The sequence below is a fragment of the Antedon bifida genome, chromosome 5 (assembly GCF_963402885.1).
Source record: "Antedon bifida chromosome 5, ecAntBifi1.1, whole genome shotgun sequence".
NCBI classification, from domain to species: Eukaryota; Metazoa; Echinodermata; class Crinoidea; order Comatulida; family Antedonidae; genus Antedon; species Antedon bifida.
The window spans coordinates 25,955,207-25,982,592 of NC_136230.1; the positions used below are offsets into that span (position 1 = coordinate 25,955,207).

The following is a 27,386-nucleotide window of genomic DNA, read 5'->3' on the forward strand; positions in this document are numbered from 1 at the left end:
ACATTTTTCTTTATAATCTAAACGGTAGGAGACATTGGTAGAGGAATCCATGCAGGTCGCTTGCTGGACAGATTGTATTATTACCAAGCATGGCCTCTTCGATCTTCATATTGATGGGTGGTACAGTGATATCAACTAAGCAGGTATGGTATGCAGTGACGTTTTGTCAACACTTATCAAATCTAAGTAGAAGACAATATTTGTAATATTTTCATTTTATCTAACATCAAATTAGATAAAATGAATTATCATTTATCTCTGTTTAAAGAAATAGAAAACATTCGATGGACAAATTGTAACCAGGGTATATTTTAATGATAAGGTTTGCCGAGTGTAGAGTATTTGACTCAACGGTCATGTCGTGACGTTTTCGTCGACACGTTTCAAACGTAAGTAGAAGACAATGTTTGCAATGTTTTCCTTTGTAATCAATACAATGAATAGTCGTTATTCTATTTTGGAATAAATAGAAATTGCGACCCATTTGATTATAAGGCTTGCCAAGGAATAATTTGAACTAATTCAATCGATCAAACCTCTATCAAGTAGACAAACTTCCACCAATAAAAACAACTCTTCACAAACCAGCTTATTAACCAAACAAAAAACCTAGTCAACCATACAGGTAAACAGACACTATTATTACCAACTATCGAACCAAAACAACCATCACAACACCAATCTACCAACCACAGAAAAAACCTAACCAAAAAATAATTAAAATTCAAACCAACGAACCAATTAAGCATTGAACCAACTGACCAATCAGCATAACCAATCACGCATTGAACCAATTAGCACATTAACCAATCAAGCATCAAACCAACTAACCAATCAACATATTAACCAATCACGCATTAAACCAACTAACCAATCAACATATCACGCATTAAACTAATCAACACATTAACCAATCAAGCATTAAACCAACTAACCAATCAACATATCACGCATTAAACTAATTAACACATTAACCAATCAAGCATTAAACCAACTAACCATTCAACACATTAACCAATCAAGCATCAGACCAATTACGCAAGAACCAATCAAGCATCACATCAACTAGCCAATCAACACATTGACCACTCAAGCATATGCAAACAACTCACCAATCATTTAGGGTTTTGGGTACAACATTTGGTGGTGCCACCTTCGTTACAGACAATTTTGTTTGGTTTTTTTTAAAGAAAAAAATTGTTTGTAACATTCTCACAATATGAGAATGTTTAATTCCCGTAATTAACGCTGTTAATTTAGGCCTAGGCATACGTGTTTGTCGAGTTCATTCTGTAGACCCTGTTCACAAAGATGAAAATGTTCATCGTATTAATTTGTGTTCATCATCTTTATCAAAATCACAAATATACGTTGGGCCGACATAAATTTACTTTAGCGCCCTCATCAATTTATTTCCGCTTATATTATTATAAAAGGAATACTGCTTTATCACGATGGCCTGCCCCTCAAACCACTTCCTTCGACAGCTATCTTTTTTTGTCTTGTGGCCTTGAAAAACAAAACATAGAAAGACCTGGTATAAAAAAACATTGTCATGGAAGTGTCTAAAATTAGAGGGAAAGTTTTTAACTTAATGTATCAAAACGATCGTTTCACAATCTCTGCGCGTCATTTAATCCGTCATATAGAGGTATTAATATTGTTTTGTTTGACGAAAGTTTTACGATAGTTCATGCACTTACGCTGTGATTCATGATATATAAACATTATAAATAGAGGCCTATACTAGCCTATTATAACGCTTGGAACGTGTCGAGCTTGAAGCCTATTCTAAATAAACATATTATTGCCCAAATTTGTTTTGATAAATAAACCCGTATCTATAGTAAAAGTCATGGTTGAAAGGCATAAAGACCCTTGAACGTTTATTTATATACTTTGTAAATACTTTGTTCTCTCCGATACAATATAAAAACTATTTATCTGGTACTTAGATAATGGTATATGTTGATCCCATTTTGTTTCGGTTGACTTGATTGAACGGGGTCCTCACGCACACACAAAGGCATTTTAAATTAGGCTGATAAATCGTAAGATCAAAGTGACACACACATTTTTAATGCCCGCCTACATAATCATCTTGGTACAGTTTTCCACCACGCGTGCGTTATTGTCTATTAAAAGAAAATCCATTACCATCGTCAACATTTTCATAATTAATCGTAACTCCCACTATTTTCATCATTGCCCCAATAATCATGGTATCGCATTGTTGTTGGCATATTTGTTATAAAACGTAGGTTCATATTTAATTTTATCAAAATCCAACAATAATAATCTGGGTTTCAATATCATCATCATAATATTAATCTCTTTCTCCTACCTTACCATAATCATTATTGTTTTTACCAAATTGTCCGTTTTCAGATCGTATTATTATTATTTCATTTTACTGGGTAGCCGCTGTTCTCCCAAAGGGCCCAGTTATGATCAGTGGCTGTGTGTAACATTGGCTGTTTGTGTACTAGTAGTAAATCGGGGTAACCCCCTACCATTTTTATTATCACCATTGTATTAAACATCTCCATCATAACGTTATCATAATCGTATTATTATGAACATTGATATTATATATCATAATTATTGATCTTTTTTGCACAGTATCAAAATTTCACAAGTTATCGATTAGTGGTTTGATCGACAATTTTTTCCAAGAAGTGGACAATCGATAGAACTCGACAATCGATAAATATACTCTAATATTATTATTGTTATTTTAGCAATCGATATTTGTTGTACTGTAAAATAATAAATAAATCTGCGTGCTTACTGTACAGTGAAATATTAATATTATATTTTGTCATTTTTTTCTGTAGATGAGTACGTAGGCAAGCCTAGCCCGGATAAGCAAGAGCAATTAATGTCACCAAGGAACAAATGAAGAAGGAGTATTACCGTAACCCACTAGGGATCTCAAACCGATAGTAGGCCTAGGACATTTCAGAAGCAGCCTACATCTTCGATGTGAACAAATTAAACCAACAAATGGTATTATGCAGAATGACACCTGCGGCAGACACCCATTCAGGTGTGAGTTCCGGGACAGAGGGCAGGTGGGGACGTTTTTCTTTCAGGGAAGAGGATACAGATCCAAGACTGCTAGTTGCAGAATACGTTCAGTACTCCACACTAATTGTTATTTTCTACTGCTGCGTAATACAGTATGTATATAGGCCTACTCATGAAGAAATACATATTTAAGTGAGTGTCCCCACGGTATGTGGCCGATGAGTGAGTACAATGAATATAGGCCTAGGCCTACTGGTTTGACAAAAAAAAAAAATTCCAATAATATTTTTTTATATTTATATACCAAAATCAATTTCCTGCTTTATTAAACCCCAAACCAAAGTTAAAAAAATGAATAATTATTTCAAAACATTTCCTAATAAGGCGCCCTCTTTTGAAAAGTTTGTCTCGATATAAATGAAGCATAAACATAATATGAAAAGATATCTTTTAGTTGTATAACGGTGATATTGAACTATATTTAAGTCAAGGACTTATACCTTAAAATAACATTGTCGCGTCTTGGGGCCTAGACAATTGTTAAGCTAAAATGGTTTGGTCGTGTGCCAAGTCCAAACAGTATAGTGCACCTGCCCAGACGACGTTTACAATCGGACAACCTGTTGTATACACGGGTACAAATGAAGTGTGCAATATTGAATAACATTGATGTGAATTATTTGATGTGTATATTTCAGACAAAATCAATAACTTGACTGAACTTTGGTATTGTTTATCGATCGTTCACTAGTACTGCCCTGGAAGTTTTAACCAGAAGGTGTTCCAGGGATGTACAAAATCAACACACATGCCTACACATAGATTACAAATTACCAGTGACATGGATCACAATGCGGTAAACTCATATTTGCATATTGGATACCCTATTTGGGCACAAACCTACACCTATTTCTAAGCTCCAGTATAATTAATTCAATACAGAAGAGACATTGTAACACGTTCTGTCAAGGCCAATTCTCAGCCCTACAATGCCTAATTTCCCTCCCCCAGCCTAAAATCCCCATCATTTCATTTGCTACCGATATGAACTCAGGTCTAAATGCATCAGTTACCCACAATCATAAATAAATATATAATCTTATCAGTTTTAAAGAGTGTAGGCCCATCAATCTGGTCCTTATTATAAGTGCATTATGCATATCGATCCATGGTGAGATTTCATCACGTTATAGCAATGTGGTACGGTCTCTTGGATAATGATACTTGGGCCCAACGACCTGAATACTATACTTAATATCAATAAATAGTGAATTACTGATCGTGTTATACATATATATATATATATTAAAATATGTATCGTTACATATGATCATTTATTATGATATTGATTGCTTTATAGGCCTAAGCATAATATTATTATTTATTTTATTTTACCAGGTATTAAAAGCAAGATTATCTATTTGCTTGGAATAAGCAAAACTATTCTACTATATATGGACTGGATGTTACAAGGTTGCAAAGAGAACAATAAGGTAGTCTTACTATGTGCCTACACATAGGCATATAATACAAAAACATTTCAAAAATTATTGTTCGAATCATTAAATCAAGGGCATTGTAGGTCTACGATAATAATCATTTTTATGACACATCATTTTTTTAAAGTTTCAGGCAGTCTTAATTGTTCACATTAATAACAATTGGTTTTGTTACTTCATAAAGCTCTGTCTACACTGTCAAACATCGATTTAATCGTCATCAACACCATCATACCACTGCAATCATCATTGTAATCATTATCATTATCATTATCATAGAAATCAGTATCTCATACACCACTGCCATCGTCATTGTCATCATCAATATGCCTATCATAGTATCAAAAACATGATCATTATCAATAGTCATCAGTATCTCAGTGACCATCATACCATACCGCTATCATTCTCTTCATTATCATAATACTGTATAGTCATTATCCATCTATATATTTAAAATAAAACTAATCAGCGTTACAATGTCATCGTCGTCGTCATCGTCGTCGTCACCGTCGTCGTCGCTGTCGTCATCGGCGCCGTCGTCGTCATCACTACCACACACCAGCACCAACATCACTATCATCAAACCATCCGATTGGGGCTGGACTGTATCTTCACATTATGTCATATGTCATAGGCAAGTTATGTAATACAGGGTGTCAAATACACATGCATCACCAAGGCAATCTAACAACAGAACACTGAGCTCGCCTTGCCAATATAGGAACACATAACATTCCTTTGATTTTATGTCTGGCTGCGACAAATACCAACATTACTGTATATGTACATATCCTCCGTGGAGCGCGGTGTCTGTTAATAAGGGCCGAGGAACTGATCGTGACGCAGCCACAGATAAACACTTTGATCTCCGGAGCTCAGCGTCTTGTTGTTAGATTGCTTTGGTATCACCTGTTAGCTTATATGTGATAACACTGTATCACAGAAATTGCATACCATTCAAATTATAGATAGGCCTACAGTATCGAGAGTCGAGGATTGAAACCATCTCTCTTCATCTTGTATTGCTAGTTTTCATAACCATCATTCACCAGCCTAGTGCAAATCAGATATACATTCATTAGTATTGAAAACTGTTCTTATTGAGAAAGGCAAAAACTAAACTTGATTACTACCAACAATATCAATGTCATTCGCTTCTATAATTTATAGTTATTATTCGGTACGTTACATGTTAATGTAAATATTTGGTTTTTTTTACAACCATGTACACACTTATGTAATTGCACCTGTTATATTATATAATACCAATAATAATATTCTATACCCAATAGACATAAAATGAGCAACCACAAGCCACTCTCTCTCAGAACATGCCATTTCCGGGAGCTTCTAGCATTATAGCATTGTACTTATTAAGGTTATATAATCTAATTGACATAACGCATCATTTGTTTATACTTTCAGATTTCTCTACGGTAATTACATAGTGTAAACAAGTATCAGACTTAAATTTTCTGAGAACAAGATAAAGTAGGCATATTATTATTGCGATTTCGATTAAGCGGCCCCTCAACGCGCACATCGGGATGTCAACCATCCGCTACTTGTCTAATTGGTCAAAATTTCAACCAATCAGATAACATAGGTCCCTAGATTCCGTTTAACTCATTGCGATCTAATTCAGACTACACCTCCAAATGAGCCTGTACAAGAGAACTTTGAGCCAGGACCCATTTGGATGTTCGAGGTTCGAGTCACTCGTAACTCAACTATCTTCTACGATTCTATCATTCGTATCACCAGTTATTAAACCGATATGTCGTCTAAAGCCGTAGCGGTAGCGATGAACAACGGTTCATACCAATCGTCTGACAAAACCACTATGCAGCGCCATGGTCATTGCTTTTTGTACCTGGTTGGGCTTTTTGTATGTTTTGCAACTGTTTGGTATGTTGTCAAACTGGAAGCCGAAGTTTCGATAATGAAGACTCAGTTGACAGATCACACCCGTCAGATTGACGAACTCCGCCGAATGATGTTACAGGAAAGACCGTACGGGATGCCCGATAGAAATACGGTAAGTTCGACAAAACTATATACCCCGGTGGTATAGATAGTACGTAAATTAAACGTAGGCCGTCCGATTTCAAATCTTCTCGGTTAAGTGTTACACTTTATTACCAAACACGTTCGAACAAAATACATTTCTACCGTTTCAATTAAGCTTTCATTTGTAATCATGATTATGATTGATAAAGATCACAACAAAAACAAACCGAGATTTTAAAAAATGTTTACAATGATTGTGTAAAATGCCTACAATAAAGAACAAAGTGCTTGTTGTTGTTTTTACGATGTGCCGTAGTACCCTTTCGCTCGGATCAATGCCCGGTTGATAACCCTTCGTTCACCGCCTATCGAAATAGATTTGAACTTGAAACACTAAAAAGACTATATTAATCGGAGAAATAACTTCATATTTTCTTGTTAAATTTCATTTCAGTAATTACTTTAACGTCACACTTTCATTGTATCCATTTTAATCGAATGTGAAATGTTAAAAAAAACAACATTATTCATAACTAGCTAAAAATAACATAAATCATATGTAACTCATAAAATAAAAAAGATTAAAAAGACTATATTAATCGGAGAAATAACTTCATATATTCCATTTTCTTTTAAAATTTCACTTCAGCAATTATTTTCATTGTATCCATTTTATTTGAGTGTGAACAAAAAAACATTACTCATAACTGGCTAAAAATAATCATAGCATAAATCACGTAATGTAACTCATAAAACACAATTAAAAGTTTACGCGGAACAATAGTTTATTTATTATATTTTATTACAAGGTTGCCCTATCAGCTTGGGGTATGTTTATAAAATAAAGATAGGTACAAAACGATCCAAATGAAAAATAAAATGAACATTACTACAAAATTTAAATACAAACATTTAGTTTGACCATAGTTTTACCATGCATTGATTATGTTAAAGACATTAATTATGTTGTTATGTTGAATAAATAGAGTAAACATAGGCATATGTTAATTATAATTTATCATTTTAATATCTTAATCTTAAATATATAAAACATGCAAACTGAATTTGTCTTTCCTAGTTGAGAATAAATAAATGTTAATTAGGCTTATTAAAAGAAACTATTATTTAAATTTCGCTATAGTTACAGTAATTATTATTTTTTAAATCCAAAACCGAATATTTTAAACTCTTCTGATATTCAGTTTTTAATGTTTGTTTACATTTCATTGGTATATGAAGTTTGTTTAAGGAATTCAGTTATTTATATTTCGCCATCGAGAGAGGGGTCACTCAAAATAAATTACTACTATTACTAATTATTATTAGAAAATAATTACTGATCAGATTGAAAACACGGAATCTGTTACCGGTCCTTTTATTTATTTTATTTTATTAACCATCTTTAGAGAGGATAACCCGTGCAGGTCTTCATGTAAAAAGAACTGTTATTAAGATTTTATTATATTTCATTAGAATTTACTTTAATTATTGACTTTTAATGCCTTAGCGTAAAATGATTTATTTTACTGATAACATTGAACGTAAAACAAAACTTACAAACATACACAACTTATTTTATTAACCATCTTTAGAGAGGATAACCCGTGCAGGTCTTCATGTAAAAAGAACTGATATTAAGATTTTATTTTATTTCATTAGAATTTACTTTAATTATTGACTTTTAATGCCTTAGCGTAAAATGATTTTTTTTATCGATAAAATTGAACTTAAAACAAAACTTACAAACATACACAACTTATTTTATTAACCATCTTTAGAAAAGATCACCAATGCAGGTCTTCATTTAAAAAGAACTGATATTAAGATGTTATAATATTTCATTAGAATATACTTGATTATTGACTTTTAATGCCTAGCGTCAAATGATTTATTTTATCGATAAAATTGAACTTAAAACAAAACTTACAAACATACACAACTTATTTTATTAACAATATTTAGAGAGGATAACCCGTGCAGGTTTCCAATTAAAAAGAAAAGATATTAAGATTTTATTATGTTTCATTTGAATTTACTTTAATTATTGACTTTTAATTCCTAGCGTAAAATGATTTATTTTATCGATAAACTTGAAGTTACTTGCAATCTAAACCTTATTAAGCAAGAAGTGTTAAGGTCTGTCTACACTATCAAACTTTATGTGATGTGCCCATATATGAACATAATGACGTCATATCACTACCATTATATTTGGACACATCACACTTTTTTGTCAAACTAGTTTGATGTGTAGACAGAGCTTTAAATTTGCAATCGTGTCATTAAAATGAAGTAGAACAATGAACAACTTGTTATTAACCAATCTTTTCGAAAATCAACTAAATTCTAATCCTGCAAAGGACAGCTTCACCTACCATGTTGAATTGATATTTTAACGTCGATCAGCACAATATAGAATGTAAACGTAAATAATGACCGTCAGCATTGCTTATTCTAAATTATAATAATCAATACTAATTAATATTATTAGTTACCAATGATAATAACTAAATGTATAATTAAATATAAGCAGATGAAATAATATTTCGTAATTTAGACAACAGTACAAAAATAAAGTATAATATAATATAAAGTATACTTTACTTTAAACTACCCAATATGTAGGGCCTATAGCGTGTATTTAATTAAATTAATATTATGTAGGCCTAGGCCTATCGGTACTAAATTCGTTTGCGGGTGCTGTACGCTGCGTATACAGTGTCGGTATTATTGTTTAGGGTCATACCAGGGACACTAATTCAGCATAACCCATAATGTACGGTACAGTACTACATTATTGTGTTGCGGTTATTATAAGAATTATAAATGAATCGACCACACGATGGTGCATGTTGATGTTCAAATTGTAACTAATTTAAAAAAAAATAATATCAAACTAATATATAATAAATAATATAATAAATCAGTTTATAAATGTATTTTATACATTTAAATACTGTAATGTTAGTTATTTTGTAAGGGTTTGTAATATACTGTACGTTCAGTCGAAGACTATTACAAGGAGAATTTATTTTATTTATTTTGTATTTATTTCATATAACCTCCAGAAGGAGAAGCAGTCTTGTACAACATAGAAAATCAATGTAAAATCAATGTAATATGTACAAGAGTGTGTTTTTAAAATAGTATACAAAAGGTATTATATAGATGTAGCCAATACATGTGGTAGTAAGGAAAATCCAATCACTTATGTTTGTGAAAATCTCTTTGTTCATGGGACCAACGGCTTAACGTCTCATCAAGAGAGTATTACCGTCATGCGACGTTGCCTGGTACCAAAGACAACAAAATTAAAACTTGCTTGCTATTATTTTTCTGAATTAAATTTAATTTTATATAAAACATGGTAATAGTCAGATCTAGGGAAAGACAAGAATCGTTCGTAGAAAATAAAAATAAAATAGTATACTAACGCTGCTCATATAACATTACTTTTGAAAATCTTTTTTTGTCATTATTTAACTTAGTTCGCCTTCATTTCCACTTATTTTTTGGGCGTGGGAGGAATTCCGGGTAATGTTCCAATTGTACGCAAGGAACGCAAGTTCAGACCTCGTTTTAAAGTACAGAATTATGTACACGGAGAATAAACGTACTATGGATATAGCACCCATTATGGAATGCAAAGATGTGGCGACCGAAATGTCTACAACGTGACCGAAATGTATGACGTGTAAACTTTAAAACTGTAAACTTGATTTGAATAGCTTCATAACCATTCTGAAACATTTTTAAAAAGATATAAAAACCAAAACGGTTCAAATGTTTTTCACACCTGTTCCGGCACGGTTCCGAATCGAACATCAATTTTTCGTTTTCACGACGCTCCACGCGGCTATGCGCCTATCGATATGCGCGTAGCCGCGTGAAAACGAAACATTGACGTCGTTCGATTGGATTTTCAGTGCCGGAACAGGTGTGAAAGACCCTTTAAGAAAAGATAAGAATCGTACAAAATAAAATGCCAAGATGTGGCGACCGAAATTTCTACAACGTGACCGAAAAGTATGTGTAAACTTTAAAGGCCAGCTACGGGCAAAAAATTTCTATTGATCATACATTCCAATAATTATCGATCTATAGTTTCCCCTATGTTTAATTTTTTTGGGGGATTTTATTTGTGTTACACGAGCTTGCTGAAAATAAGCACTTTCTTATCAGTGGGGGATAGTTCAAATTACACAGTAAAATCTCTATTCTTTTGTACACAAATTTTGTAAATAGAGAGGCATTTTAAAAAGGTATGAAAAATAAACGGTGTGGTAAAAAATGTTATCAGATGACTAAATATAAGTAATATAACTTGAATTTTACGTTTTGGTATGGTCTGGTATTTTTATTCAACTTCAGATTTTTATTTTCATGTTATAGAAAAAATTATCCACCGTATATCCACCATCTTTTTTCACCTTCTAGGGAGTCACCAAAAATGTTATTACATTAGGTTATACTACCTAACTACTGAAAAAAAGTCTTCCTGGTTTTTATGGCAGAATTTTGCCAAATTTTGTATTTGACCATACTAAGGAAATTCATGTTTTTTCATTATGATTTCTGTTACAAATATTTGATTTATGTACAATTAATCAGATATTATATTTGAAATTCATGCCTGTACATGAGCTTTAAACTTGATTTGAATAGCTTCATAAACATTTTGAAACAATTGCATTGTTTTTTTAAAAAAGCAAATTTGTTGAAATATGTCAAAGATTTAAGAAAAGATAAGAATCGTACAAAATGAAAACAAAACAAAAACTAATAGTTTCAGGAAATCTTTTTCGACGAGTTGTATAAACATCTTATTTTTCCAATTATTGTGACTTCATTTAAAAAAAAAAAATTTTTGGCGAGTGCTGCTTTTACTAAGTTTGATTCCTATAAAACAGTTGTAAGGACAAGTTGTCAAATTAATGATATCACCGAAAAAACATGTATTTGAATCTATCAATCACTTTGAATGATAGGTATATATCAAAGGTCTATACTTACATTGTACTATGATGTTCTTTTCTATCAGTATTGTATAAGTAGCATTGCTTGATATCAAAACAAAGTCAAAATGACTCAATATTTACATAGCTTAGAAATATTATCTCAATTATCTGACACATATTTACCGTTTCTCCCATTATTTGTGCTTGCAATTTTGACAAAACAAATACATTTTTAATTTTAAAAGGCATTTAAGGTATTTAGAAATATTCAATTCCACCCAAATAAATGTAATCTTGATATTAAAAAAGTATAAACTAATTTTAGGAGGGTTTTGAAAATCAACATTGCATCAAAAATGAAAAAAGGTTTTATTTATACAAATATAACCAATATAAACTTCAATACTGTTTCGTTTGCCCATTTACTACTGTACACTGAAACCAGATGACATTTTTCCCATTAAAATACATACATCAAAACATTTTGGTACATTTTCTTTTTATTTTGAGTCAAACGGTATACCATGCTACATTTACGAGCAAGCAATGGTTGGGTTGAATGAATTGAACATTTGGTAAACAAAACAACTGACATTCATTTTCAAGTTGCCAATTATTGTTGTGTTTTACTGTGACATTAAAATTAAGAAAATTAATTAAGACCTGCGTCCAACGTATCGTCGGAAACGCATGCGTGATATTCATTATATTTTCCATGTAATGCGAGAATGTGCGACATTAATTCAGAGAAATATTTGAATTGCTATAGTAGCTTCACTTCGCTTTAAAAAATGGTAGTTAATACCGAATTTGGAAGCGAAAATTGTTTCTATCGAAATGTAGATCCAACCAACAAGCAATTGATAAAATATACCGTAAATCTTCTAATTGTAACCCTGAGTTATTATTCTTTGATTGTTTTTTAGGGTGGGTTACTATTAGAAGGGGGTTACTATTAGAGTAGTAGGTTACTATATACTAATCTTAAATTAAGCACCTGAAAATAGTAACCCACTCCCACCTTTTCCGGTCAGCAACTCATAGCAAAATAATAAAAACAATAACAAATAAAAAAACAGTACGAATAACAAATTTGGTTGAACTCTAACTTTATATTATAAACTCAAAAAACATATTTTCAAAATACGGCTGCATCATAAGTTTTTGTGACTCTAGTAGTGGGTTATTATTATAGATTATAAGATAGGTTACTATTAGAAGGGGGGGGGGGGGGGGGTTAATATTAGAGTGTGGGTTACTATTAGAAGATTTAGCCTACGGTACACAAATAACAAATGTATGTACTGTAATTGCTCTAAACGAAACTACAATTTACCCAAATTGTTTACATCGTTAAATTTAAATTACAGTATATATTGTAATCTAACCTTATATAAATTCTACCTTAAAATATAGTTAACGATTACAATGTAACAAGGAGCTAGCTAACATTGGAATTGGAATTCCCCATTTAAACACAGGCAAATATAAAAAAAATAAATAAAACAAATAGTTAAAACTTTAATAACTTTCGATTGATACAAATGACAGTTATTTCTTCACCTTAATTGTCGCAAGGGTCTACTTTGTTTGTCATTACATGTCTGGAAGGAAGTCCGGGTAAGGTTCCAATTTAATAATAATAATATCCTGGATTTATATAGCACGTAATGTTGTGAAACCTCTAATCGCTGAACATTATTACCCCGGTCATTTTTGCATCAAACACGCATGGAAACTCCCATAATTATAAATGAAATAATTAATTTTCCGTGGAAGTGAATAGGCCTACCATCAAAAATACAAAATGGCCTCAACGTTTATTTTGGAGGAAAATATAACTTTAAATAATTGATAAACCAAAGATGTTACAATACAACCATCTGTTTGGTTTGTAATCTAGGCCTATAAGTAGAAACCTCTCAAACAAATTAGTCACTGTACAAATTAAGAAATAAAGTTAACTTCTCAATCGAGATCTCCAAACGTCGTAATAACTGACCACTGCCGATGTCAGAAACGGAGTTGCGCCCTCTTTTTTCTTTTACTGATAACCCGTGTTTTGATGACATCATACAGAAATAGTATCCATATTAATATTATGTTCATTATCTACAACATACAGAAAACGTATGTACTGTATGATCACAAACTTAGAAAGAAAAAATAATTGCACAGTAATAATAATATCAAATTAGATTACTAATTATTAGATGCTAATAAAGTTATTTTTTTTACAGGACAACCAAGATCTCGATAACTTGGAGGAAGAAACATCGAACGAAATAGTTGAAGTGAGCATTGAGGTGGGGTTAGATGCTGAACAAGAACCAGACGACATCGAAGGAACACATTTAACCTTTAAGGCTTTCGGCGGTACGGAAGATGATTCAGAGGAGGAGGAAGGCCCGTTTGCAAAAATATTACACAAGATCAAACGTAATGTGGTTGATCAGGAGGAACCGACAGAAAGCCCAGGTAAAAAGAAAAACAGGGAGGGCAGGCGAAAATCAAAAGATGAAAAGAAGAAACGAAATAATAACGGTGAAGGTGAATTCTAATCGTTCGTTGCTTTAATTTGTCGTGCCAGCTTATTAACTTCGCTATTTACACACTTTTTTCTATCAAGTCCTATGAATACCACGCACTACGTTTTGTCATTAACACCGCCTGTTTACATTCCCATATTCCATAAACATTTTTTTTCAAACTCATTTTAAGTTTTGTCAAATTTTATTTTAAAAGTATTATTCGTTTGCTTTGCATGATATTTGGTTTATTTTGCCATTTTCTACATACCGACATGAGGGCCGACGCTTAGTCGAAACATTATATTAATTCAGGTCTTTAACCTCAGACGCCAACTATCTATCTAATTATCTATTTATAATCGTAAATTGAAGTTTAATTTTGATTTTCAATTAAACATTTACTAAATCCCAAATGTTTTCGATAAAAGTACGAAATTCGTTTTTTACATAAACGGGTATAACTTGCGTATAAATCTATACTCGAACTAACTTTATTACAATTAAAAAAAACATGAAATATAAATTAGGGAAGATGAGTAAACTCTTCCAAGACCCAGTTGAAGTATTTCCTTTTCAAATTTTTTCCACTTCTCGTCTATTTTAAGTTAAGCTTGCTTATAATGCGCTATATAAGAATGAACTGTTATTATTATACTTGGAAAAACCACGTTTGATTGTAGTATATTCAATTGCGAGAAACTTACCAATATTTTTTACAAAAAAGTACCGTACAAGATGCGTATATGCCCAATTAACAGATATTTAATTCTCATTAATAATAATGAATACAAATATTTATTCGGGATAATAAAAAGTTGCTATAAATGTTTAAATTTGTATAGTAATCAATCGAACTGTTTATTGAGAGTATTGAAAGCTAATTCTAACGGAAAGAATTTTCCAATGGTATTTTAAATAAATATATATACAAAATTAATAATCAAAATAAAACCTTTATAAAATACGCACATGCTGGTTTTTCCGAATCTGTTTAAAAAAAATTAAAATAACAACAAACCCAAGAATAGTGGTTTTTACGATTATGCTTTTAAATAAAATAATAATATAAACAATTTTTAAAATACATAACAGGAGTACATGCTGGTTTTTTTCGGATGGTGTTTTGAAATAAAATAATACCAAAAATAGTAATAACAATAAAAAAACGGTAAAATACACAGGCTTCTTATCTGGTTGAGATAATTATCTATATACGAAACAATTACACGTAAAACGGATATAATTGACTTATATTTAGATTTTAAAGCTATTTTTGACGCAAAACACACACTTCTTACGTCATTACGGGTGGGTGTTCTTTTCATCCGGAAATTATTATAAAGTGTATATTAATATAATAAGCAGTAGACTAAAATATATGATTTGGTACAGTTTAATAAAAAAAAGTGTGATCTTCTGTTTGGTTATTGTTCCGTCTATGACGGATAATATAATCCCTATAAGTGTTGTAGTACGGACGTTTTCAAGAACAAAATTAGCCCCATTACTCGATGACTATACATACAGTTAACATCTTACCGACATCATTGCTACTGGCTACCTATGTAGCTCCATTACTCGATGACTATACATACAGTTAACATCTACCGACATCATTGTTACTGGCTACCTATGTGGTCACATTACTCGATGACTATACATACAGTTAACATCTTATCAACATCATTGTTACTGGCTACCTATGTAGCTCCATTACTCGATGACTATACATACAGTTAACATCTACCGACATCATTGTTACTGGCTACCTATGTGGTCACATTACTCGATGACTATACATACAGTTAACATCTTACCGACATCATTGCTACTGGCTACCTATGTGGTCACATTACTCGATGACTATACATACAGTTAACATCTACCGACATCATTGTTACTGGCTACCTATGTGGTCACATTACTCGATGACTATACATACAGTTAACATCTTATCAACATCATTGTTACTGGCTACCTATGTAGCTCCATTACTCGATGACTATACATACAGTTAACATCTTACCGACATCATTGCTACTGGCTACCTATGTAGCTCCATTACTCGATGACTATACATACAGTTAACATCTACCGACATCATTGTTACTGGCTACCTATGTGGTCACATTACTCGATGACTATACATACAGTTAACATCTTATCAACATCATTGTTACTGGCTACCTATGTAGCTCCATTACTCGATGACTATACATACAGTTAACATCTACCGACATCATTGTTCCTGGCTACCTATCTAGCCCCATTACTCGATGACTATACATACAGTGAACATCTTATCAACATCATTGTTACTGGTTACCGACGTGCCTAATCTGTTCGTATGTACTTTATTTTACCGGCAGAGCAAACAGGGAAAAGAACGTTTAAAATAGAAATAGTTTGCATCGGGTTGATTTCATTAAATGTGTATCCAAAAACATGAAATATGAAGATCAATAAAGACTTTGAATAGGCCATTTCCCAGTTTTAATCAAGTTAGTAAAAAAAATATTTTCACTTCACTTCACAAAAAGACAAAATACATTCAACAAAAAACCCATTGACTTCCAGTCAATTTGGCTATTTATTTGCATTAAAGTAGTTTTTTAGGTAAACAATTTTAAACAATCCAAATTTTGTTGAATAAAAATGTTGTGACATTAAACAAATTATTTGTTTTTTGGGGGGACAATATATCTTTAACAGCAAAACTTTCATTTTCCGCAGTACAATATTTTGCAACACCAAATTCTAAATGTTGAACTCGTAAATAATTCAAACAAAATTTCTCACTGACTTGAACTAATAGAGGAAATAATTACTTATACATTTTTATAACAACAACAACAACCGATACCGTATTATACGTCAACAAATACATTATTTACCTCTTGACATGCAGACATACTAGGACGCAAGCGTAAACGAAAGTAATTCTATCCAATCACGACGAAGTTTTTTTTTACTCTAATTTAATATGATTGTGTCTTTTAGTTTGTATACTACTGCATAGATATTGGCTAATATTACTAATACATATAATATTACATTTTATTATCTAATCTACGGTATATCTCTATTTGTTCTATTGTACAATACAGTACTAACTTTTGTATTATTATTATTTAAACATTTTTAAATTAGAGTAATATCTAACGCATTTTGGCCAACCTGATCTAAACGAAACGAGGCCTTCTCTAAGCAAATAAAGCTGAATAATGGTAATTATCTAATTGCACCAAGAGTTTTCATCTACTTGTATTGAGCGTATTTTTCAATATTAATGACCCAACCGTTTTGGTAAAATGTCCTAAAAAGTTACTATTTCTCAATGATAATACTTAATACATCCTAATTAAACAAAATTAGTTATATAGCTATCTATACGATATACATAGTTATTAATTAGTTTCGATGATATTTTTAAAACACAACGTAATTCAATATAACGAAACTGTAAATAAAAATAAATATAGGCCTATTTCTAAAACTGAAAGCTTACGTAATTTACCATGAACAACTAAGCAATTCAAGAGTAGCAACAAAAAGATTAATAAATAATGTTTTTCTAAGACTTTTTAAACAAAATAATATATATCGTATACTGTTATTACCAAAAACTTATTTCAGTGTCTGTATATTGTATATAGTCATTAAACCTACTAAGAACATGTTTACAAACTCCAATTGGATAACATTGTTTCGATAAGTAATTCGTTAGGTAATAAGAAGAGATAAGATCAAACAGTCAATGCTGAAATGGCGTTCTAAAATTTGAAATTAAAAAAAAAATGTATATATTTACATATTGCTATTACCGTTTGCAGTGTATGTCCAAAATAACTATATACAATTAGTTAAATTGAAATATTATTATTTATTCCTTCTTTATACTGGGTTGGAAAAGATGTTTCGAAAAGGTAGAAAATCAAACCTATTCTCTGCTGAAAGGTCTTTCTAAAATTTGAAAAAATAATATATTTCCATGCTGTTGTTACTAACAATCCGTTTGCAGTGTTTGTTATAATGAATGGATAAATATAATCCAATAAAGTTAATTGATAAGAAGATATAAGATAGATCTTTTTTTATTTGAAAGTATACAAAATATATGTTCCTACTTTGTTACTAATAACAGTTGTTTATCATTTCGGTTACAAATAAATACATAGTATAAACAGGGAAGAGTGAAATAAATTTCACACTTCTCTGGTATAAATTGATTCAATGAAAATTACATAAAATATATGATTACGTAAAAAGAAGTGTTTAGATTCGATTACTGGTGAAATTGCAACTATAACTTTATACTAAGTCATTACATTTGTGGCCAAATTGTGACGCTGTAGGCCTACAAGACATATTGTCTCTTCTGAGAAGTTATTAATCCAAAACATTAATGTAGATTTCTTAACTTTAGCTTTCAAGGAAAACCGTCCAAAACAAGTTTTGTTTGACGAAACCAATTTGCTATGTCTATAGGAAGAGACAATATGTATTTGAAGGTTCAGATGAATAACAACTCCTCGATACTAATAGTAACTCTTTCTCCTTGTAAAACGGTTTCCTAACATCAAACTAATTATGTATTATATTTCTTTCCTCAGGTGACGGTTCCCAAGAACCAACTGTGAGAAGTATGTCCTTCTCTATTCTTGTTAGCTTAATTTTTAATTTAATCAATTTTATGTAATTGTGTACATGCAATTTCTTGTTACAATGACTCTTAACGTTTGTTCTTTTCCAATCTAGAGCACAAAATATACAATAAAATATTTACACTAATATGACACTACTATATCATAAAATTATATCCACTTACCTTAATAAAATGCTTATACTAACGTGTATATAGAATGGGTACTCGTCTTATCATTCCTATCGAGATAAGTAAACATACACGCTTGTAACCAGTCTTCTTTATGATAATCAAAGATGTACTTTCTATGAATTGTTTACCAGTTATTAAACAAGGGGATTCCCCATATAATTTTGGGTTCTACTAAGTTGTAAAATATCTTGTGTTTTATACATTATGCTTTACCCCTCCATTGTTAGTTAAATTTAGATTACAAATTCGGTCCCTCTTTGTTTTCTCCGCCTATAGATTGTTGCACCTGTTTGGTATTACCAATTCGCAATATAATTCAAATAAAATATCTGAAGTTTACACAAAATGTTATATCACGCAGATTATGAATGTAAAGCCAAAACTTGTCATGTTGTTTTTGAAAGCAAAGTGAGAAACGCTAGGCGTTTTATCTAGCCGCTCAGTGTTTTATCATAAAACGGAATTCGACCATTTCTTATTCTGTAATTTATTTCTAAATGTTAGATGTCTGGGGATGAGCGAACACTAAAAAATATTATCGAATTAACATTTTGACCAATTTAACTAAGTTTTTAAAATTGCTTGCATGCTTTAGAACATTGGTCATTCATAACAAATGTTACATTCTTTCAATCATTGCAATTATTTATAATTCCATGATAATGATTCAATCATAATGATCAACTTTTTTGGGCACTTATTTGTCTATTCTTTGCATAAATTATAATAATATAAATTAAATTAAAAATAGGCCTACACTTTATTTGTGTGAAATATCGTTCATTTTGATAATTAATTTTTGCCAATTGCCGATGCATAATTTGTTTTCCAATATCATTGTATATTTTTAATTTTGCTGTTTTTGATATTGCACTACAACAATATTTATAACATGTAATGAATGAAAAATACATTATTTCTTTACAGATTGTAGAAAGGCTTGTAAAAAAAACAAAGGTAATTATGGTTATATTTTATCTATTTTTATCAGTTTCATCAACCAGTTTAAACTAACTCATGTTCGCCTTGTTGTGGTCATGACAATAAAGATTTATCTTAACTTTTATATAAATGATAAATAATGCATAGAACACTTTAGACAATAAAACATTTTACCAATACTTTTAAGTAGTGTAAAGCTCACCGTGATTTAAATCCATTGAATTGAAACAAAAGATAATTTGATTTTTAAATATTGTAATAAAGAGGAGGAAAAAGTTCAAAAAATGTAATACAAAGGCCTACATTGTTGTTATTCGCTTGTTGAGACTTGATCCAATTCACAAACAAATGTTGGTAGAGCATAAATAAATGAACGACTGAAGTTAAAATTCTAACGAAATAGTTTAAACAATTGACTTAAAAATTATTTGTGCTTTCTTTTATAGTACCTCCTATCGGGTGTGGGCCATGCCCAACCAAACAAACCACGGTAAGTTATCCATGATATTATAATATTGTACATTTGATCATATTTTGTTAGGCCTACTTTATTTGTAAACTCCTATTGTTGGTCGAAGTCAAAGCGAACATATTCATCAATCTCATTTAATGGAAACGCTCTGCTGTAAGTAATACTACATTACATAAAGTAAAAATACTTATTGGCTTATGTGAAATACTTAAATCAAGTGTGATTGTTGAACACGACCACATACTCCTGAAATACTAAGTATTTAAGGGAAATATCTCAATTTTAAGTGAGAGTTAGCAGCCGATTCTCGGTACTGTATCTATTTCCGTATCAGTATCAATATTTGGTAATACATCATCATACATCACATGTGTTTCACATGTATCTAGTAGTAACCTAACCCATCTTACATGGTACAGGCACCACATGTGATATAAATGAGATGCTGTATTACCAAATATTCCTTTAAATCTTCGGAAATAGATAGTATGTGGAGATACAGCACTGGAAATGGTGGATTTATGTTGAATAAATATTGAATCCTGATTATTTTATTTTAATATACTCCTATTGTATTGTTAACTTGAAAAGATATTATCTTTAAAGCTGAGATTATTTTCACAAAATCATCAGTTAAATTATAATAATAATAATAAAGACATAGATCTAATGTTACATCGTTGAGGACCGTTCATAAAATAGAAGGCTTGTATATGAGAGTTATGTAAATAAAATAAGACGGGGTTTTTTTTCAGATTCAAAAGACATTTATTTTCGCCCAAAAGATAATAAGTTCATAGTCATAGTCATAGTATCTTTATTTATCGATTAAACTGAAATTACCAGAAATTTGCTTTAGAAAACTGGCATATAACAAGGCTATATTCATGGCTGCAGTCGCGTGCGCAAATTTGAGTTAGTGTTTACCGACCTACCGACCGACATAGTGAGCCATAGAGTAAAAATAATTATAAATAAAACAGTAAAAATACACAGAAAATTGCACAACACAGAAACAACACAATTCTCTGATAATATTAAAATATTAAATATTAAAAATTACTTATTAAAATAAAGATTCAATATTGCACATTAATGGTAATTAAAGTAAGAGTACAATCAACAACATCAAAAATACACTCTTAGTCTATTTACCTTTTAACTTTAGATAAACTTTATTTATTCATGAGACTGATGTGCAGTACAACTTGTTCAATCAACATTGATTGTTTTTACACAAGTTCGTGATATTACAAAAAATCCAACACCATATAAATACGAATTGAAATTGAAAAGAAAATTTACAGCAGAATCCCTTCCATCCGACACCCCTATTTGGGGAACACCATACCGGTTCTTCGCGCGTAAACCCCTATCCAAGTGTCTCTTTTATATGGATAGTACATAATAAATGTTTTTGTTTTCATTTTATCTTAAAATAACAGTAATAATAAACACATTTTTCATTTATCTAACCCTATAGGTCAAGCAATCGCAGAATCATCATGAACACCATCACGAGCATGACCACGAGTATGACCACGAGTCTCACCATGAGCATAAAGTTGGCAGCGTGCACTTTGTTGGTTACACCGATAGCGTTGTGTCGGTTGGTAAGTCAACTTCTTTTGTTGACGCGTTTTTGTCATAACATACGTTTGTACGTGACGCAATCGCTTGTATTGTAAAGTTCAGTGTTTATTTTATTGTCATCTATTCTATGTTGCAATATGTTTTGTTTAACAATTCTGTATTTTGTGTGTTATATTTGTGCTTATTGTTCATCATTTAATGCCACTTTCATCGCACCGCATGTGTGGCTTCTTAATAATGCTACAATAGCATGTATTTAGTTACTCACTCACTACCCATTCAACAATGCACGAATATTTTGTATATAATACTAGCAAAATAATACACACTCAAATGAATGAAATGTAAACCATAGTGTTAAACTTCAATATTTCGACAATAATTAGAAAAAGTGGTAGACTGAAAAAAAAATTTTTTAATTATGCAGTTTTCGTTTAAAAAACAGAATTTTGTGCGACGCGAGGTTGGTGAACTGTGGCATAGCTCTCTTCTACCACTTGGCAAAAATAGAGAGCTTCTTTTCTGAATGGCCTAAAATTCAGTCTGTCTTCTTCATTAAAGATAGAAGCAGCGAATTAATTGAATAAAAGTTTACTTTAGAACATACTGCAGATGTGTTATAAAAAATAATGAATGTTTTGTATTTGCGTAATGGAAAGCATTCGGAAAGCCTGGCTGTTCTATTAATAGGACAGTCAGGCTTTCAATGAACGAAATTATATTCATATCTCAACTCATAAACATTCATTGTTTTTTGTATAAGTATTCGGGATTACGCACATTGTTTGATTATTGTTTTCTTTTGTACATTAGATGGTGAGAAAAATCCAGATATGGCCTTTGTTGGTGAGATTATTTTTATTTATTTATTGTACTAATGATGCATTAGGCCTAAATCCAACGATACAGACAATTCAAACATTAATTCAATCTTGTACGCATATTACCAAATCTTCGGTTTTAAAAATGTATTTTGTTTTTATTTTAAAGATCCCATAAATCCAAAAATGAGAACAGTTGGTGAGAATTTTTTTGTAAATATTATATATTTCGGCTGCTAAAAAGTTTTTAAAAGCATGGCACACTTTGCAAACAAACTCCTCCACGCATGCGTAGTAAACATTATTTCGGCTGCTAATAACTATAATAACGAAAAAGTATTTTGAAAAAAAGTGACGTAACTTTAATAGTATTTCCCAAAATGCATTTTTTAAAGCTTGGCAAACAAACACCATTACGCATGGGTATTTTTTCTAAACAAACAAGTCGGGAAATAAGTTTGAAGTACATCACAATTATACTTTTTCTGCTTTACTGCACTTATTTAAATATACATATTTTAAGCTATAGTGAATATTTGTTTGGAATGAGGAAAAAATGCCTGCGCCGGGAACATTTTTTTATTTTTATACACGGCGTTCGTATACAATACAAAGGTTAAAATAAGTATTGCAGTCAGGTGCATACCACGGTTGTCAGTACCACCTTATAGATCTTACTTGTTTTATTTGTTCTATATGTACAATAGATCGGCCGATAAATGAAGATATAATTGAAGTGGGTGAGATGATATTATTATTTTTTTTTCACTCTGCAGCAAAGATTATTTCGTCTGATTTATCATTCAGACTTACAGCTGCGACTTTATCATTCCAATCAAAAAATGTCACTTTGTTTGCTTTTTACATAGCGTTCTGTTTCAAACATAACCCATACATTATAGCCAGGCTAAAACACGTTCACCAGCCTGGACAATTAATAGTAGTTTCATAATCCACATAATTCATAATAATAATAATAATTCATAATTCACAACTATATTATAGTTGTCATAATTACCATTGCTTCAGAATTAGATCAAAATATATTCATTCTTAGTGCCACATTCGGTGCACATTCTTAATTGAATGGTGGACAGACTTACTAACTATCTGTCGTTTTACGTTACTTATTCTGCATGAAATTCTACAATTCTTATCACTTTCATTATTTATTGTTTGTATGTAGATATGACCAACGAATTGACTTACAGACGAGGTTATCGACTAACTGACTGTGACTAACTAATTGACTAACTAACTAACTGAGTGTGAATGCGACTGAGACTGATTTTGACTAACTGACTGACTTACTGTGACTGTCATGATTGGCCATTCGACCATTTATTCATTCCACTAAATCACAGTTCAATACATATCATTGAAAGAAATATGTTTTTTTTCAAATTAGACTCCATTTAAAATTGACTGACATATGTTGTATGTTCGTCAAATTGTTTTATTTTCTGCAAACATATTGCACGTGTAATTTTGTGTTTATGTTTACTGAAAAGCATTTGAATACCGTACTTCAAGACAGATTGAACGTTACAGATACATTGATGATTTAACTAAATAAAATCATTGGCACTTATTTTTTAAGATGGTCTGATTCCGTACTGGGCATATGCAGATTGGGTGGACAAATCTCAGAGAGAGATGTTTGACCTCAGCGATTCTGGAAACGTAACGGTATCAAAGGCAGGCATCTACTTCATTTATTCACAGGTAATTTGAAATTATTTAATTTCTTTCTAAAACACTTTTTACAAAAAGAAAACTAACAGAAAAAAAAATAAAAATTTGTTAAACAACGGTACAAAAGGCAGGCATCTACTTAATTTATTCAGAGGTAATTTGACATGATTTACTTTGTTTCTAAAAAAAAAACTTATTACAAAAAGAAAACAAACAGAAAAATAGAAAAATTTGGAAACAACGGTATAAAAGGCAGGCATCTACTTAATTTATTCACTGGTAATTTGAAATGATTTAGGTTATTTCTCAACAAACTTGTTACAAAAATACATTACAACAAAAAGCAACGAACACGAAAAAGCAGATATCTATGCTACCCGGATAAACAGTAACAGGGTTCATAATTATATTTATCATTATCATTACAACACTAGCAGATTATAAATAGCATGCTATCAACATATTAAAAACCAGGTTAAACAAAAACATTTGGAATGTCATGGTATTTTTTCTTGTGAGATAATAAATCAGAAACTACTCTATGAGTATCCTGTTTATCATATTATTTTACGATATTAGGGCTTCAACCTTAAATCAAAAGGTAATTTGTTTCCTCTATTTATTTATTTATTTCATAATTTTAAATGTTGACAACAACGCTTTTACCCACTCTATTGTAGTAAAATGAGTGGGTTGCAGGTTACTATTCAAGTGTATAGTTTAATATCTTGGATCCTGTTTTGATGTAGTCAGTACTATAGTTCTGTTATTTTAACCTTTATCAGTGTAGAGTGACTGTGGGGATTTTTTTTAATTTCGCAATTGTTTTTCAACTTATCTGTTGACGTAAATATTTAACCCTCTCTTCTTATTTGCCTTGAAACGATCTTTTTACTGGATTAATTTTTAATTTTAGTAAAATATATTATTTAATAATATAATAGTATAGATGAGTTAGTATTAATATTCCTGTTGTCAATCACCGTTTGTTGAAAAAATGTATTTGTAACTTAATGGGGTTTTTCAAATTGAAGTCGCATATTTCCACTTCTTTAACTTTCGTTCACACGATGTAACATAAAGTTCTCTGCATTTCTATCTTGCTTTTGCGCATTGCTAAAGTTTGGTTTCCACTTGGACGTAAGCACAAAGACATTTTTGACCAATCACAACGAGATGGATCATCCGAACTTTCGTTTGTGATTGGTCAAGTCACTTTGGTTGCTCCTACTCCTGGGTCCAAGTGAGGACTAAGCTTAACTAATTTTGACTGTTCTATACGCTTGTCACAAACCACTTTGGAGAATCGATTATCATTATCAGTATCACTCATAACCGGAAGTGCTTAAGTTACATTAACATTAATATTGTTTGCTTAGGTTATGTACTACGATGGCGACCATCCGTTTGTCGGCCACAGTATTTATATAAACGACCAGCCGTTCGTAACCTGCACCGAATGCGTTACAAACCCAAATCTGAAATACAACACATGTTACATTGGTGGAGTGACGCGAATTCCAGAAAACGCTACCGTTGGTATTCAAGTTGGATATAACCGACGCGTCATAAATTTTAGTAGCGACACTACATATTTTGGGCTGGTTGGATTAGGGAAGTGATGAGCCTTAGTCTTATACAAGATGATTATGCGTGCGCATGGTCTATCTTACTTAAGGGACAATGGTAACACTTTGCACAAGCAGTCATACATACACTGTCTGCTGTCGCAAATTAGAACGCAGTGTAAATATGTACGGGAAAATGAGTTATTTTAGTAAACATTGTATTGTAAGGTTATGACGTAATTAAGTTCGTCATGGTAAGATTTTGTCATCACAAATTATCCTTAAATTGATCCATGAACTGAAACTGTGGCGTCTGTTTTAACTACAGGTACAGTATTACGATGAGAATGATTTTACCGGACACAGTATCATGGTTGACGGTGAACCCTTTGTCTCCTGTATCGAATGTCCCGTCAACGATTACCGCAAGTATAGTACCTGTTACATCGGTGGGGTAACTCGACTTGAGAAAAATGCCCAGGTAGGCATCAAGGCAAATTATCGCACTAACATCAGACTCGCCAGTGACACGTCTTACTTTGGTTTTATCAAACTTGTTTAACGCGTCGATGTGTGGCTTGTTTAACGTATCGATGTGTTACTTGCTCGCGTCGATGTGTTACTTGCTTAACGCGTCAACGTGTTACTTGCTTAACTCGTCAACGTGTTACTTGCTTAATGCGTCAACGTGTTACTTGCTTAACGCGTCAACGTGTTACTTGCTTAACGCGTCAATGTGTTACTTACTTAACGCGTCAACGTGTTACTTGCTTAACGCGTCAACGTGTTACTTGATTAACGCGTATATTAGTTTAGTAAAATGGCCATCTTCTTTGGCACAGTTTCATGGATCAATTTCGGATATTTATGAGACAAATTCTATCAACTAATTATTAGAAGTATTCAGGAAAAGTAGAACCAACATTTTAAGTATACAGCTTAGTTCTCACTTGGATGGGAAATTAGTTTGACCAATCTGTCACTTGTGATATTGATCAAATTGCATTTGCGCGTTGTACGTCATTGCGTTTACGTTCAACAGAACGTTTACATTATTGCGTTTACGTCCAAGTGGAAACAGAGCTAGAAAGTTTATTTATAAATGAAGTGTAATAGTACTGTATATTATTATATATATAAACCCATAGAATTTAATACAAATATCCTTATTTAAAATCACAAAGCCGTTTTTAGGAAAATGTTGTTAAGATAGAAGGAGGTGGGAGGTGGTCAGATACATAATAGGCCTACATTGTATCAGAATAATCATTTTTCTTTCTGACTCATCATTGGAACGAAAAACACATGTTGAATGACAAAGCGTTTTGTTAAGGTTAAAATTGACCCATATTTGTGAATATACAATTTGGGAAATCCCATCAATCTTGTTTTAACTATACTTCTCAAACGCAGCGCATTTCGCAACT

At 31.6% G+C, this 27,386-nt stretch overlaps 2 protein-coding genes across 2 annotated transcripts in view; one reads left to right on the top strand and one right to left on the bottom strand.

Annotated features, from left to right (window-relative positions):
- Positions 1-19,001, bottom strand: part of LOC144842767 (conserved oligomeric Golgi complex subunit 3-like) — a 40,219-nt gene extending 21,218 nt beyond the window's left edge. The window contains exon 1 of the mRNA XM_078699297.1: positions 18,860-19,001. The gene's annotated coding sequence lies outside the window, so the exon portion shown is untranslated. The remainder of the gene's footprint in view (positions 1-18,859) is intronic.
- On the top strand, positions 1-26,429 carry LOC144842784 (uncharacterized). The gene is made up of 13 exons (XM_078699318.1): positions 1-143; positions 269-389; positions 2,838-3,135; positions 5,958-6,570; positions 13,741-14,050; positions 18,645-18,674; positions 19,796-19,825; positions 20,257-20,300; positions 21,766-21,895; positions 22,689-22,721; positions 22,866-22,895; positions 24,297-24,421; positions 25,771-26,429. Exons 4-13 carry the CDS (start codon positions 6,310-6,312, stop codon positions 26,011-26,013), a joined length of 1,236 nt encoding a protein of 411 aa, XP_078555444.1. The 5' UTR covers positions 1-143; positions 269-389; positions 2,838-3,135; positions 5,958-6,309; the 3' UTR covers positions 26,014-26,429.
- Positions 26,430-27,386: the final 957 nt, after the last annotated feature.